General features: G+C 28.7%; 1 protein-coding gene across 2 annotated transcripts; it reads left to right on the plus strand.

The window, feature by feature from the left end:
- The first annotated feature begins 4,367 nt into the window (after positions 1-4,367).
- Positions 4,368-12,810, plus strand: LOC136076926 (ATP-dependent DNA helicase PIF1-like). Of its 2 annotated transcripts, XR_010636690.1 has the most exons (4): positions 4,368-4,666; positions 4,877-4,978; positions 12,504-12,601; positions 12,693-12,810. XR_010636690.1 is itself a non-coding variant. In XM_065790836.1 (2 exons), exon 1 carries the CDS (start codon positions 10,597-10,599, stop codon positions 11,536-11,538), a length of 942 nt encoding a protein of 313 aa, XP_065646908.1. In that variant the 5' UTR covers positions 7,027-10,596; the 3' UTR covers positions 11,539-12,601; positions 12,693-12,810. The 2 variants fall into 2 exon arrangements, 1 of the variants encoding a protein (XP_065646908.1); XM_065790836.1 differs by lacking the exons at positions 4,368-4,666; positions 4,877-4,978 and having other exon boundaries at positions 7,027-12,601.
- Positions 12,811-14,827: the final 2,017 nt, after the last annotated feature.

The following is a 14,827-nucleotide window of genomic DNA, read 5'->3' on the forward strand; positions in this document are numbered from 1 at the left end:
ATTGTTATACAGCTGAACAAACTTCGCTACAAGGATGCAAAAGGTACTCTAACTAATCTAAACCATTCTTTTACTTAAATATATTTAGTTTTCTGAATAAAATTTCGAGTTAAAATAAGATATTATAACTAGTGCATGTTTTTATTTCACATTCTTCTTGCAATTGCCAAAATAAGCTTTTTTATGATATTCATAGGTGATCCAAAAGGTTTTGTAACCTTTTTGGACCAACACGAGTTGCCCAGAGGATTGCTACCACGCTATAGAGGCAACAGACTACATATGCTTTTTCACACGTGTGGTATTTTGATCCATCATTATGCCATATTGAAGATATTTCTGTGTTCTGGCTTGGCGTTATGCGGAGGTCTGCGAAATATTTTATTTCAAGACTTTACATCTGAAACAGGTATCTTTTTTCTTTTTTATACCTGTTCAGTTCATTTGATAAAGTGCTACACAATATTATAGGCTATAGAATTAACTACAAATATAGTTACAAATACAAATTACAAATAGACACTTGCAAGATTAACGGGGAGTAAAGACTATTATAAACAAAGATTATTCTTAGTTACTAATTAACTTTTTCACCTTAGGTATCCGTGAGTTGTGTGTTTTAGCTTTAATTGGAAAGCTACTTTCTGGTCCTTGGATGACAAAATTTTATATTGCACCAGGTACGGGACTTGACTACATATCTGGCATTCAGGTAGTAAAAGATGTTCGGAACACTCTTATTGAGAGCAGTAAGAATCCTTTATCTCTACTTAAACGAAAAACTGATTTCTTTGGTAATGATATTGAAGATGTAGTTTTTGATTCAATAATCAGCTTTTGCTCAGTAACTGATGAAATGAGTAAAGCATTAGCTGACTGCCTTAATGCAGTTATTAGCGTCACTGACAGACAGTACAAGCGGCAATTTGAAATGAGTTCTAATGATCTCCTTAAAGACCAGACTAAGTCAGCTAGGCTTCACAACATTGATTCAGAAGAACTTATGGGTATGTTTAGCGCTGCAAAGCACAAAGCTCCAAATGCCACTCTTTGTTTTCTTTTTTCAAAACTTTGTGCTTGCAAAAATAAAACAACTGCACTGCTATGCAAAAAGCCAAATGATATTCAAAACAAGTTGATATTATGGGCTATCTCTAATGCCAGAAAAAAGCGGTTTACAAATATGCAATGTCATAATGACCTGAAGTTAGAATTGATAAAACGAATAGCAGATAAAATTCAGAAAAAAGAAAACAAAGAACGCAGAAATGTAGAAAAAATATTAAAAAATTGCATGCCTGATCAGGTAAAAGAAATGTTTCCTGACCTAGAAAATAATGAGGCCTCAGATATTGAAGAAATTCTTATTGGAGCTTCTATTGGAAGAAGTATTTGCCACATGTGGTTCGATAATGCCACTAACACCCAGGATGTATATTACGACAGAATTGTTGGCATTAAAAAGAAAAAAAGTGATGTATATATAGTTTTTTATTGGAAACCAAAAGAGAATAAAGATGATGATGGTGTTGAGTATGATGTGAGCAAATATCAACTTTTTGCAGACATAATAAGTGGTGATATGGTGATAACATAATAGAAATGTGTAATAAGGTATATGTTATTTTAAATAATAGTATGTCTGATAAACTTGCATTAACAGATATTATTTACAGATAGTAGGTTAATCTTTGTTTTTTATAATAAATTTTACAGTGCCTAATGTATATCATATTCTCTACCCTCCCCTTTTTTTAAGATAATGAAAAGATTTATTATTATTTAATTTCTTTTTATGTATACATATATGTATATACATATATGTATATAGAAATGTAATTTTAGGTAGTCGGTTAGTTACCGATATCCAACAACCAGGGTTGACCTGGTTGCAACGAGCTATGGAAAACCAAAGCTCATTTACTATTTGACATAAGCAAATTGCCTGGCTCATGACAATTAATGTCAATCATAATGATGGCTATACATTGTTTCTACCCAGAAAGACAGACTTTTGCTTGCATGGATTGAGAGATGTAAGTGTTTAGTTACAATAAATCAGTACATTCTAGGCAAATGGCATATGCCATTACCAGATAGTTACGCTAACACAATATAACTTTCTTTTCATTATAACTTATAATCAAATCTATTATATTTCAGGTTAAAAAGTATTGAAGGGTCTACTTCTATCGATTTTTTTGTTTGGTAATGGGAAATGTGTTGTGTATCAGGAGTTAAGTGATTTTGAATTTTTTTTTAAGTTAGGAAATCATTCTTATCTTCTCTAATTTATAATGGGTTTTTCAGTTATTGTGCTAAATATCTAATATAATTTCAGTTATCTTTTATTGCAAGGTTTTAACTATGATGGCAGCTTGCTACTGTAGATGTTTATCTTAAAGACCTCAAGATTATATTTATTAATTCAGTAATAACAGTTACATGTTAATTTATTATACATTAGTTAATTGTTCGCCTTAATTTTTTTTTTAATTTTATATATCTGATATTTTATCTTATCTATCATTGCAAGGTTACGCAACATGATGAAAACCACACGATTGCTTCGATGGATGTTGATCTTTTTCATATCAAGATTAAACCGGTTCATATTTTTTTAGAGATTGATTATGTTTATTAATGCAATAATAACAGTTATATATTTATTTATTATCCGCGCCATAAGGCATCCTTATTTATTATCCGCGACATAAGGCATCATAAATAGGTATGGCGATATTAATTTAGGGGTTTACTTTATTTTAGATATCATCGGATGTGGTTTCCTTTGCGTACTAAAGAATCGACTCTTTCTGGCTATGGATGTCACAGTTTTGTTTGCTTCAAAAACTAGGCTTTCTTCAAAGCCACAATTCTGTTAAAAACATTATTAAGCAAAAAAGAAAATAATTATTATAGTCTAAATTTTTTGTTAAAGAAGTATGTTTTTAAAAAAATTATTTTTATTTTTTGCGGTTTCTTGGAATTTATATATAGTTTGATAGATATAAGGACTACTGAAGAGAAAATGAAGGAGAGCCGTGGTGGACGTGTCCCCCCTCCCCCATTGTTTAGATGGATATTTTTTTGTAGGTTTTTAGTTGAACTATATGGTGTTTTATGATTATTTTTTTGTACTCCGGCCCCCACTGAAATATCACGCCATTTCCGATGTTATATATGCATATATATATATAATATATATATGCATAAATATATATACCCTTAACCATAAATATATATATATATATATATATATATATATATATATATATATATATATATATATATATATATATATATATATATATATATATATATATATATATATATATATATATATGCATAAATATATATAACCTTAACCATAAATATATATATATATATATATATATATATATATATATATATATATATATATATATATATATATATATATATATATATATATATATAATTAATTAGTAAAAAACACTTATCTAACTTTTATCTTCTACTTGACGTTTCACCATTGCTGGATCATCAGGAAGAGTTTTTTTTTTTTTAGGTGCCCCAAGAAGTCCTAACGGTCTTGTCACAGAGCACCGCGGAAGTGCATTTAACCAGGAAGTTCACGCCTCCTTCCTTACCGTGACGCGAAAATGTGTCCAGAGGTCGTTTGGAAACCTGGATCTCTTGCTTATAAAGCAAGCGCTCTAACCACTGCGCCACGGCCGCACGAAATAACTAACCGTTACTAAATCTCAAAAAAAAATTCAATTTATAAAAAAAAATATTTTACAGGAAGTTATAAATTATTATAAAATATTTTTAATTACTATATTTTTTTGTTAACGGGAAGTTACAGAAAGTAATTATGAAATAATTTTCTTTGGAATGGGGATAGTTTAATTTGGTCATTTGTTTTTATAATTTTTTAAGAGGTATTTATTTTCGTGCCTACATTTAGAAATTAATTCAGATTTTTTATTTAATAAATTTTCTTGATTTAAATGAGTAATTATTTCCAAAAAATGTATGCTATGTTTGCAAGAAAAATTTGAATACTAACATAATTTACATATATATATATATATATATATATATATATATATATATATATATATATATATATATATATATATATATATATATATATATATATATATATATATATATATATATATATATATATATTGCAAAAAAACGCGATATTTTTTTATGCATATTTTATAAAATTTTGTTATAAATTTTACTACTACGTTTTAATCATTAAAAATATTTTGTTACTTAGTTCGAAACTTTTTCAATTACGTTTTTTAATCGTTTTGCACATTTTACTATGCAAAATCAAGCGCAAATTAACAATGATTCTATTACAAAGCTGCCGTTAGCCGAACGCGAGTTTTATACGTAAGTTGCATTTTTCTTAAGCAATGCATCATAAAAAATAATGTTACTTAAAAGAGCATAACTTTTTTTGTCATGATTCTTTTTTCATAAATTTTTCACCATTTTATTACAAATTCAAAGCTCTTTCGAACCATATATAAAACTTGAATAAATAAATAGTTTGAAATTTTTACACACGTACCTACAGTTTTGTCGTTAGTCTTTTTAGAACATTTTAAGCAAGTATTGTTTTATTTTCTGGAGCAATTAAGAGGAGCTGATGGCTTTTTTAGTAAGTTCAATTCATTTTCTTATTTATAGATTAAGATTATTTTTTGTAGAAAGAATAATGAGTATAAAATTTTATTTATGTGTTTAATATGAAAAGTTAAATAGAATAAGATTGTTGTTTGTGTTCATGTAAGTTTATATACATAAGTTTGCGTTCATTTCAATCTATTTTATATTGCTCTATATCTATATGTATATTTTATATTCTTAGGAAAAATAATAAGGAATAGAAAAATAAAAAAAAATTCTTCTGGAATTTGTCAAAAGAATGTTGTGTTATGCTTCATTTTGATTTGATTTGATTTGATTTAAGGTATCTGAATATGTATTTATTTGAAATTTATAATTTTGTTCTTTAATGGTTTCATCTTTTTCATTACAATGTTGTAAATTGTAGTCTGCATTCTTTGTTACATTAAAAAGAATTAATGCTAATAAATGTTGTTTTATAGCTGTTAAAGGTTTGCTTATATGTTTATCTTATGCTCAAAGTTAAAAAGTTTTTGATAAATATGTGTATGAGATGATATATGTAGTTTGATAAATACGTGTATGTAGTGATATATATATAGTTGTTTTATAAATGTGTTTATATAAATGTGTTTTTATAATAGTATGAAATGTATTTTATATAGGGATGCAAAGTCCCAAAAGGACTCCAGCTTTTTGTATCTACTTTTTCCAAGTCTGTAGTGTCCAGAAGCTCTAAACATGTTTATTGACTTATTATCTGCTATAATAATTTCATGAGATTTAATGACTTGAAACTTATTGTTTATAAGCCAGGAGTCCTTGCCGCCATAATACCTAAGAATTCTGGGCTAAAAAAACGATTGTTCCTCTAACCTAAAAGTCTTTTTTCCTGTTAGTAGTATTTCCTATTTTATTTCCTATTAGTAGTATTTCCTATTAGTAGTATTTCCTATTAGTAGTATTTCCTATTTTTCCTATTAGTATTTTTTTCCTATTAGTAGTCCATAAACTTATTTATATTTTTTTTAAATCCGGAGTCCTTTTTGGTACTCTGCATCCCTGATTTTATCTAATGTGTACATGATTGTTAAATGAGGTGTTTTTATATGTTATATAACATTTAAAAAAATATTGTGTTTTATAGTTAGTATAACTATAACACACAATATATTTGAGATATAGATCTAGAGCAAGATTCGTCAACCTTACCAGTCAAGTGGTGTTACTGCTTTAGGTCTAAGTGTAGTCTAGCCTTCAATATAACTATTCTGAAAATACATAACATCTTTAATTATTTTTTGTGTAATGTTGTTACCTTTGACTTATCTTTATGTTTGTGTCTGTTGTTAAAAATGATTAATAGGTAGTTGCATTACTAGAACTCGCTGCTTTTGTTTCTTAATATAAATACATTAATATAATTTCTTCAAGCAGAAGCATAAATTAGTGACTTTTATCTGAAATAGCACAGTGAATATTATTATTAGTGCGCATAGTTATACCTATTGTTCGATGTTAGTTACAATTCTGTATTCTGTAAAATACACTATTTCTTAGTTTTTAAGTAGTTTCCAGACTTTTCTTAACGAATTGTTTTCTTAAAGAAGTCATGACCTTTAAGAAAACACTTGGTTACGAAAATGTTTAAGTTGACATTAGGTAGATAATGTTTAGTAGCTTAAATTGATAGGTAATAGAAAATCTTTTTAAAATTTTATTAAGTAATTAGTTTATTGTAATCTTTTTTTAAATTGTACTTTTAAATGTGTTATAGATGTTAATATTGAAAATATAAGTTACTATAATTCTTATAGTTATTATATGTTTGTTTTTCCATATTTAATATACCATTAATCATTTTCATACATTTTTATTTAAGTTTAATTGTTTATAATTTATTAAGATATAGATTATTTGAAAATTCATGTTTACAGAGTTGTTATTAATCATGATCGAGTTGTTGTACCAAGGAAATTGTAGTGGTTTATTTATAAAATGTACTATATATGTTATAAAAAAGATTTTGGATTTCATATGTTTTCACTAATAAATAGTTCAATATATATATATATATATATATATATATATATATATATATATATATATATATATATATATATATATATATATATATATATATCCTTGGAGTTGCAGCAGCGTCATATTTTGTGTGTTGGGGGGGGGGGGGGTAAACATTTTGTTCAATGTTTTCTCCCAACACATGAACTATGACACTGTCCGCGACTCCAAGGATATATGTATGTATATATATGTATGTATGTATATATATATATATATATATATATATATATATATATATATATATATATATATATATATATATATATATATTATTAGAAACACTTAACTGTTTCTAGTAAAAAAGGATATTTGTTTATTTTCTAATTTTTTTAATTAGAAACAAAATAAATTTTAACTTTTTTATATAAGTCTTTGCTAATATGGTTGCAGGTTTTTCTTAACTTTAAATAAATAAACTTAAGTAATACAGGTGTATTACTTTTGATGATGGCAAATTAATTTTATTTTGCATTTATTTGGTTTCTTTATTTTATAATTTTTCGAATAAGATTTTTTTAGTTACTTATTAATTTTTTTTATTTTATTGTTAACTTTAGAGTAGTAAAACAAAGAAATAGTTAGTGTTGCTTTGATAAATATGTTTAATGATAATTATGACATTGAAATGGATGATAGGCTAGATGAAGTTATGTATTTACAAGACGATGTAAGTGCTATAAGGCAAGTTGAAAATAATCGTAGACGAAATGAAAGAAATAGACTTAGGCGAGATGAAATTAATCATTTACAAAATGAAAGAAATAGGCTATTGAGGCGAGGTTAATCATCGCCAAAATGTAAGATGATCTGTTGGACAAGGACGAATGTATTCTATAGCAAGAAGCAATGCTATTCCAGATTATAATTATTTAGGAGAAATGAATCAAATTTGTCAGCACTGTGGTGCTAAGAAATTTCCAGATGAAACACATTTTCTATGTTGCCATAATGGTAAGGTAGCTTTACCTCCACTTTCACCATTTACACAAGTTTTACAGGATTTATTTGTAGGGAGTTATGTAGATCGTAATGCTAATGTTAATTTTTTAAAACATATTTGAAATTATAATGCCTTTCTTTCTTTCGCTTCTTTTAAAGCAACTGTAGTTAAACCAATAAATCATGGGCCTCCATGTTTTGAAGTATATGGCCAGATTTATCATCGTGTAGGTAATCTTAGGCCAGATCAAGATATTCTACCAATATATTCTCAACTATATATATATGATCCACTTGCAACAGTATATTTTAGAATGCAACAACGTGGCAATTATCTTTGTTTACATAGTTTAATGTTTCAATTGCAAACTATAATTACTGAACTAAGTCCATTTGCTCTTGCATTTAAAAATATGGCTGAAGTATAAGATGAAGAAATTCGTCAAGCGGCTATAGAAGGTCGCCAAGCTTCTGTTGTAAAAATGTTTTTACTTGAAGGGGGTGATAGGCGTTGCTATAATCTACCTTCACACGATGAAGTTGCAGTTGTATTTGTTGGTGAAGATGGTGCTCTCCCAACTTGCAGGGAAGTTGTTATTTACCCAAGAGGTCATCCTTTAAAAATTGTATCAAGTATGTCAGCCAACTTAGATCCTATGATTTATCCTCTCTTTTTCCCAAGAGGTGATGCTGGTTGGCATAATCAGTTAGTGCATAGCCCTGAGCGTGCCACACTGGTTAGAAATCATGTTACACTATCTCAGTTCTACAATTATAGACTTTCCGTTCGGCAATTTTTCTTTTCATTATTTTATGGCAAGAAACTATTTCAGCAATATGCTGTAGATGCATATGTAAAAATTGAAGGCCATCGTCTTGCTTTTATCAGAAATAATCAAAATAAATTGAGAAGCGAGCAGTATGATGCCTTACCTGAATATGTTAACAACATTGCGAACGAACGTAATGTTAGACCAGGGCGAGTAGTTATTTTGCCATCATCTTATGTAGGAAGTCCTAGAGCTTTAAAAGAAAATTTTGAAGATGCTATGGCAATTATTAAAAAGTATGGTAAACCAGATCTTTTTATTACTTTTACTTGCAACCCAAAATGACGTGAAATAACAGAAAATTTATATCCAGGTCAGACTGCAAATGATAGACCTGATTTGGTCACTCGAGTATTTAAACTCAAGTTAAATAACCTCCTCAATGATATATTCAAAAATGGTGTATTAGGCAAAGTTGTAACGCATGTTCAGGTTATTGAGTTTCAAAAGTGTGGTTTGCCGCATGCCCACATTTTACTTCATTTAGCCAATGATGATAAGCTTGAAATTCCAGATCCGGTTGTTAATCGTGAACTTTATGATACTATTAATTAAACTTGCATGATTCACGGCCCATGTGGGATACTGAATCCTAATTCTCCTTGCATAAAAGATGGAGTGTGCAGCAAAAATTATCCTAAAGAGTTTAATGCCAACACAGTAGCTGTTCACAATGGTTATCCACAATATAGACGTCGTGATGATGGGTTGGTTATCAATATTAAAGGCAACAATGTAGATAACCGTTGGGTGGTACCTTACAATCCTTGGTTATCTAAGAAATATCAAGCCCACATTAATGTTGAAGCTTGCATATCTGTAAAGGCTGTTAAATATTTGTACAAATACATATACAAAGGGCATGATTGTGTGAATGTTTTGATAAATGAACAGGTTAATCACAATAAAGTAAATACTTTTTTAGATTGTCGTTATGTTAGTGCACCTGAGGCACTGTGGCGAATATTTGAGTATCCTATAAGTCATATGTCACACACTATTATCCGTCTTAAGGTTCATCTTCCTGAGAATCAGATTGTGTATTTTAGAGAAGGAGAAGAACAAGTGGCTTTAGATCGTGCTGCCCAACGCGATCTACACCTTACGGCATGGTTTAAATTAAATTCTGAAAATGAAGGAGCGCATCGCTATTCAAATGTAGACATTCCATATCACTTTGTATTTGATGATAAACATTGTAAATGGTAGGTTAGACAAAGAGGTGGAAATAAGGTGATAGTAAGAATGCATAAAGTTAGTCCAACAGGAGAATTATTTTTTCTTAGATTGTTACTTTTGCAGGCAAAAGGAGCAACATCTTGGGAAGATTTGCATACTGTTAATGGAATAGTTCTTGAAACCTTTTGAAGCATGTGTTTTAATGTGTTTTAAAAGGTTTGTTGCAAGATGACACTGAATGGCAGAATACTCTTTCTGAGGCAGTTTTAAAGCCAAAGCCTAAGCAAATTAGACAGCTGTTTTCAGTTATTTTAACCTTTTGTGAAGCCAACAACTCTTTGCATCTTTGGAATATATACAAAGCTTTTATGATGGAGGATTTCATTCATCGCCAAATTTCATTTATATTAGCTGAACATGCTACTCTTCGTCAAATTGAAAAGATTATTAATCAACGTGGTAAAACGCTATCTGATTATAATTTGCCTGTTTTTGATGAATTCATAGATTTTAATCTAGAAAAATTAAATGATAATGTTCAGAAATCAATTGACGAAGCTAATAGAATGAGACAGCTTCTTAATGTCAATCAGTTAAATGTAAGTAATGCTGTCCTTGCTGCATTGAACGAGCAACCAAGTGTAGAAAATCAACATTCCAGATTGTTTTTTATGGATGGACCAGCTGGTAGTGGAAAAACGTTTACGTATAACTATTTGGTTGCTGAAACCATAAGTAGGGGTTTTAAATCTGCTACAGCTGCATGGACTGGCATAGCAGCAACTCTTTTTACAAATGGATCTACATTGCATTGTTTATTCAAAATTCCTGTCCCAATATTGGATAACACCACATGTAATGTAACCCCTAACTCTATACATGACATTTTTTAAAACAAGTTAGTTTGTTTTTGCTTGATGAAACATCCATGATACCTAAACATGCCTTAAATGCAATTGATAGGTTGTTAAAAGATGTTTGCAACAACAACTTTCCGTTTGGAGGAAAAGTCATTTTTTTTGGTGGTGACTTCAGGCAAATACTGCCTGTTGTAAAAAGAGGACAACCAGCTGAAATTGTAGAATCGAGTATAAAATGTTCCTTACAGCGGCGATGGGTGCAGAAATTTACATTAACTGAAAATATGAGAGTACATGATGGGGAAAGAGAATTTTCCCAATGGCTATTAAAACTTGGTAGTGGAACAATGCCTGTCAAAGAGGAGGATCCTTTTAAAGGATGCATTAAAATACCAAATCAGTGCATTATTAGAGAAAATGAATCGATTGTTGAAAAGATTTTTGAAGATGCTGATCAAAATGATTATTCTAAGCGCGTGATTTTAACACCAACTAATGTTTATTCATTATCAATCAATGAAGAAGTGCTTGAATGTCTGCCGAGTGAGGTCAAAATTTATTTAAGTGCTGATCAAATTGATACTGATGACCTTAATGAAAGAAATAACTTTCCTGTTGAGTTTTTGAACAGCTTAACTCCTTCAGGTATGCCACCTCATTGTTTAAAATTAAAAATTGGTTGTGTAATTATGCTACTTAGGAATTTAGATCTCAAAGCTGGGCTATGCAATGGTACTCGAATGAAAGTTACTGCTCTTCAAAATAATTATATTGATGCAGAGGTTTTGACAGGTGTTTCTGGTGGTAAACGGGTTTTTGTTCCTCGAATTCAGTTGGCTCCATCAGATTCTAGTTTACCTTTTGTTCTGAAGCATCGTCAGTTTCCTGTCAGATTGGCTTATTCAATGACAATTAATAAAAGTCAAGGTCAAACATTTGATAGAGTTGGGGTATATCTAAAAACCGCATTTCCCCCACGGTCAACTATATGTTGCATGTTCAAGAACTAGAGCATTTAATAGTTTGTTTTTTAAAATTGATAAACATCTCATTCAAGGTATGGTAGGTGGAAAGTGTTACACAAATGATGTTATATTTTCTAATGTTCTTAATTTATAGTCTTTTTCATTTTCATTCACTATAGATTTTCATTTCGAAAATTTACTGTTTGTAGGTTGTGAGCACATTTTGTATGTATAACTTTATTTATTATTTTAATTTTTTTTTTCATAGTTTTTGATAAATATATCTGTCATTTAATATTGTTATAAAATGTGTTTATATTTGTTATATAAAACCATATTTGTTTATAGTTGTATATATGTTAAAATTATGTTGTTTCCATGTTTTCAAAGTGGTGTGACTTGGCATTATGTTGAGCAAGATTGATAACCTTGCCATCCAAGCGGTGTACTTATAACAGAGGTGTGACTTGGCAGTATTTAGTGCCAGGCGGTGTTACTGCTTTAGAGCTAGGTTGTGTTGTCTAGCCTTTTTTTAATTATTCTGGAAACACAATATCTGTTAATATTTAGCGTAATGTGTATGAGAGAGTATGCAACCTTGATCTTTAAATCTAGGGCGTTTTAATGTCCTAAATTTGAAGTAATTGAATAACTAATATTGAATATAAAAGCAAATATACTTTTATGTATTTATATGTTTAGTAAAAAGATAAATATAGTTAACTTAAAATTGGTTTTCTAATTTTGTCTTTCATATTTTAATTTGGTTTGTTATTTTCGCTGCATTTTAGGATCAAGGGTGTGGTGTAAATATTCTATTGTTATGTTTTATTGTTGTGATGTTTTGTGTTGATAGACTGCTTGGCTTACCTTCACGTTGGTGTCTATTGTTAAAAATGAATAATTGGTAGTTTCATTATTGGAACTTACTGCTTTTATTTATTTACTAAAAGCCAAGACAACATTTTGCTAAAAATGCAATTTATATCTTAATTTGATTTTTTTTTTAGTATTGTTAATCCTTTTGTACTTGGAAACAGATTTTATAGTTACATTTTCGATAAATGTTTATATTAACTGCCATGTCAACATAGGTTACTATAAATAGGTAAATCGATTTTGAGTTTTTATGTGGTTTTTTATTTTTATTTATTTTTTTGTAATTACGGTATCATAATTCCATTTTTTTTTTCTTTAAGGTTTACGATTGACGCATTTATACGATTTTTAAAAAAATACCCTGATTTCCTTTTATTGTAAATTTTTTGTCAGTTAAAATGATATAAATATATGCAATTAGTTCAATTTTTTTTTAAATTTCTCTTTTTTATGCCTAATAATTTGTTGTACGTAACTTAAGAGATGTTTTTAAAGAGGGGTCGCAACTAAAAACAAACTAAAAACCTTTAAATACATGGAGATTATTGTAGTTTCGCGCATTTGTCAAATACGAAGTTACTTAAATTTGATAACGGGTTGAACTAATTAATTAGCTTAGTTTGCATTTGCAACACTTTTGAGGAAAGAAAAAATTCTTATATATATTAAAAAGAAAATATTCTTAAAAATGTAAATCATTGTTTTACATTTTATTATTTTGGTAGAAAGTCTTCATCAAAAACTTGATTACTCTTAATAAAAATAACTTTATTCTCCTGGCCACCATTAAGGCAAAAACGAGGAAGGGAGGTCCTTTATTTGTTTCAAAATATATGAGAAAATATACTTCAAATATACTGTCAATATACTGTCTTTTATTAGTGTCAAAGTATACTTTATATTAATCTTATTAATTAAAGTTCATGATATGAAAAATATAATAAGAATTTAGCTTTACTTTTTCGTCAATTTAAAGCATGATGAAGTGTTATTATTTTGTGTCAGTAACTAAAAACGTACTGTGTTGAGCTTTGTAATGTCTAGGAAAATGGTTCTGCCATACACTGATATGACCTATGTCAGTTTTAAATTACTCAAATAACGTTAAATAATTGGTAAATTAATTTATTTTAATTTTGCAGATGGCTTAATTTTTTAATTTGAAGGCATTTTTCTTACATAGTATTAGTTAAAGTTTCGCAACTTTAAATTGTGGAAAACAGCCACTGTAAATTAAGTAATAGACCGACCGTAACCCGTATTACGGGTTGCTTTCTGCTAGTTTATGTAAATCCTGATTAACCTGATAAACAAGTGGTGTTAATAAACAAATTGCAATTATTGTTCAAGTCTTCACAGAGTAACACTGACACAAATAATTATAGAGATTCTATGCATATTCCTTGTCAATATTTATATAACCAATTAAGTGACCCTGATACAGTCACTGGAAGAGGAAAGCATTTGGATTCAAGTGCTAATTATTATTTTAAAAAGTTGCATTTTTATACCAACCTGTTAAATAATTAATTTTTTTTGTTTTTAAATCTTTTTTAAGATTTTTAATACATTTCGTTTACACTGCTGGTAAACGAAATGTATTAAAAATCTTAAAAAAGATTTAAAAACAAAAAAAATTAATTATTTAACAGGTTGGTATACAAATGCAACTTCTTTAAATAATAAATTTGATGAATTCATTGATGATATATCCAGATCTAAGGCTCAAGTTATATTTGTCTACGAGACTTGGTGGTCAGTAATGTCTACTACTAATACTCCGGGTTATAATCTGTTTAAAAAGGATCGTCAATTTAGTCATGGTGGTGGAGTATATATTTATATACAAGAGAATATTAAATCTTATGAAATAAATAAATACATTATATACAAGAGAATATTAAATCTCTTATAAATGAAAATATTTAGCAAGTATGGTGTTAGATTGAATTTGGCAAAGAGAAAATTTTATGTGGTTGTATTTACCGGGCAGGTCTTAGTAATAATAATAAGTGTGTCGACATGATACAATCATTAAAGCAGGCATATATACTCAAACAAAATAACAAATGCTCTGGTATTTTAATCTGTGGTGATTTTAGCTATGCAAACATCAAGTGGAATGACGAAAACTTGAGTGAAATTATAAATGAGAGCGATACAACATCAAGTATGTTTATTGAGTCGTTAAATGACTGTTACCTGCACCAAAATGTTATCAATCCTAGTTTTCAAGTAAAGTTTGGTATAGATACTAACATTTTAGACCTCATTTTAACTGATAATAGCAGCAGAGTTTATATTCTGGAGCATTTTTCACCGTTAGGTGGCATCGATCATGGTCATCATATTTTGAAATTTAGATTTGGATATGAAAATAGGTCTAACTTAATAATATCACAATAAACCATAAGGAAGAAAAAATTTTTATGGAAAAAGGGAAACTATAAAGCGC

This window comes from Hydra vulgaris, chromosome 02 (genome assembly GCF_038396675.1).
Source record: "Hydra vulgaris chromosome 02, alternate assembly HydraT2T_AEP".
Lineage (NCBI taxonomy): Eukaryota > Metazoa > Cnidaria > Hydrozoa > Anthoathecata > Hydridae > Hydra > Hydra vulgaris.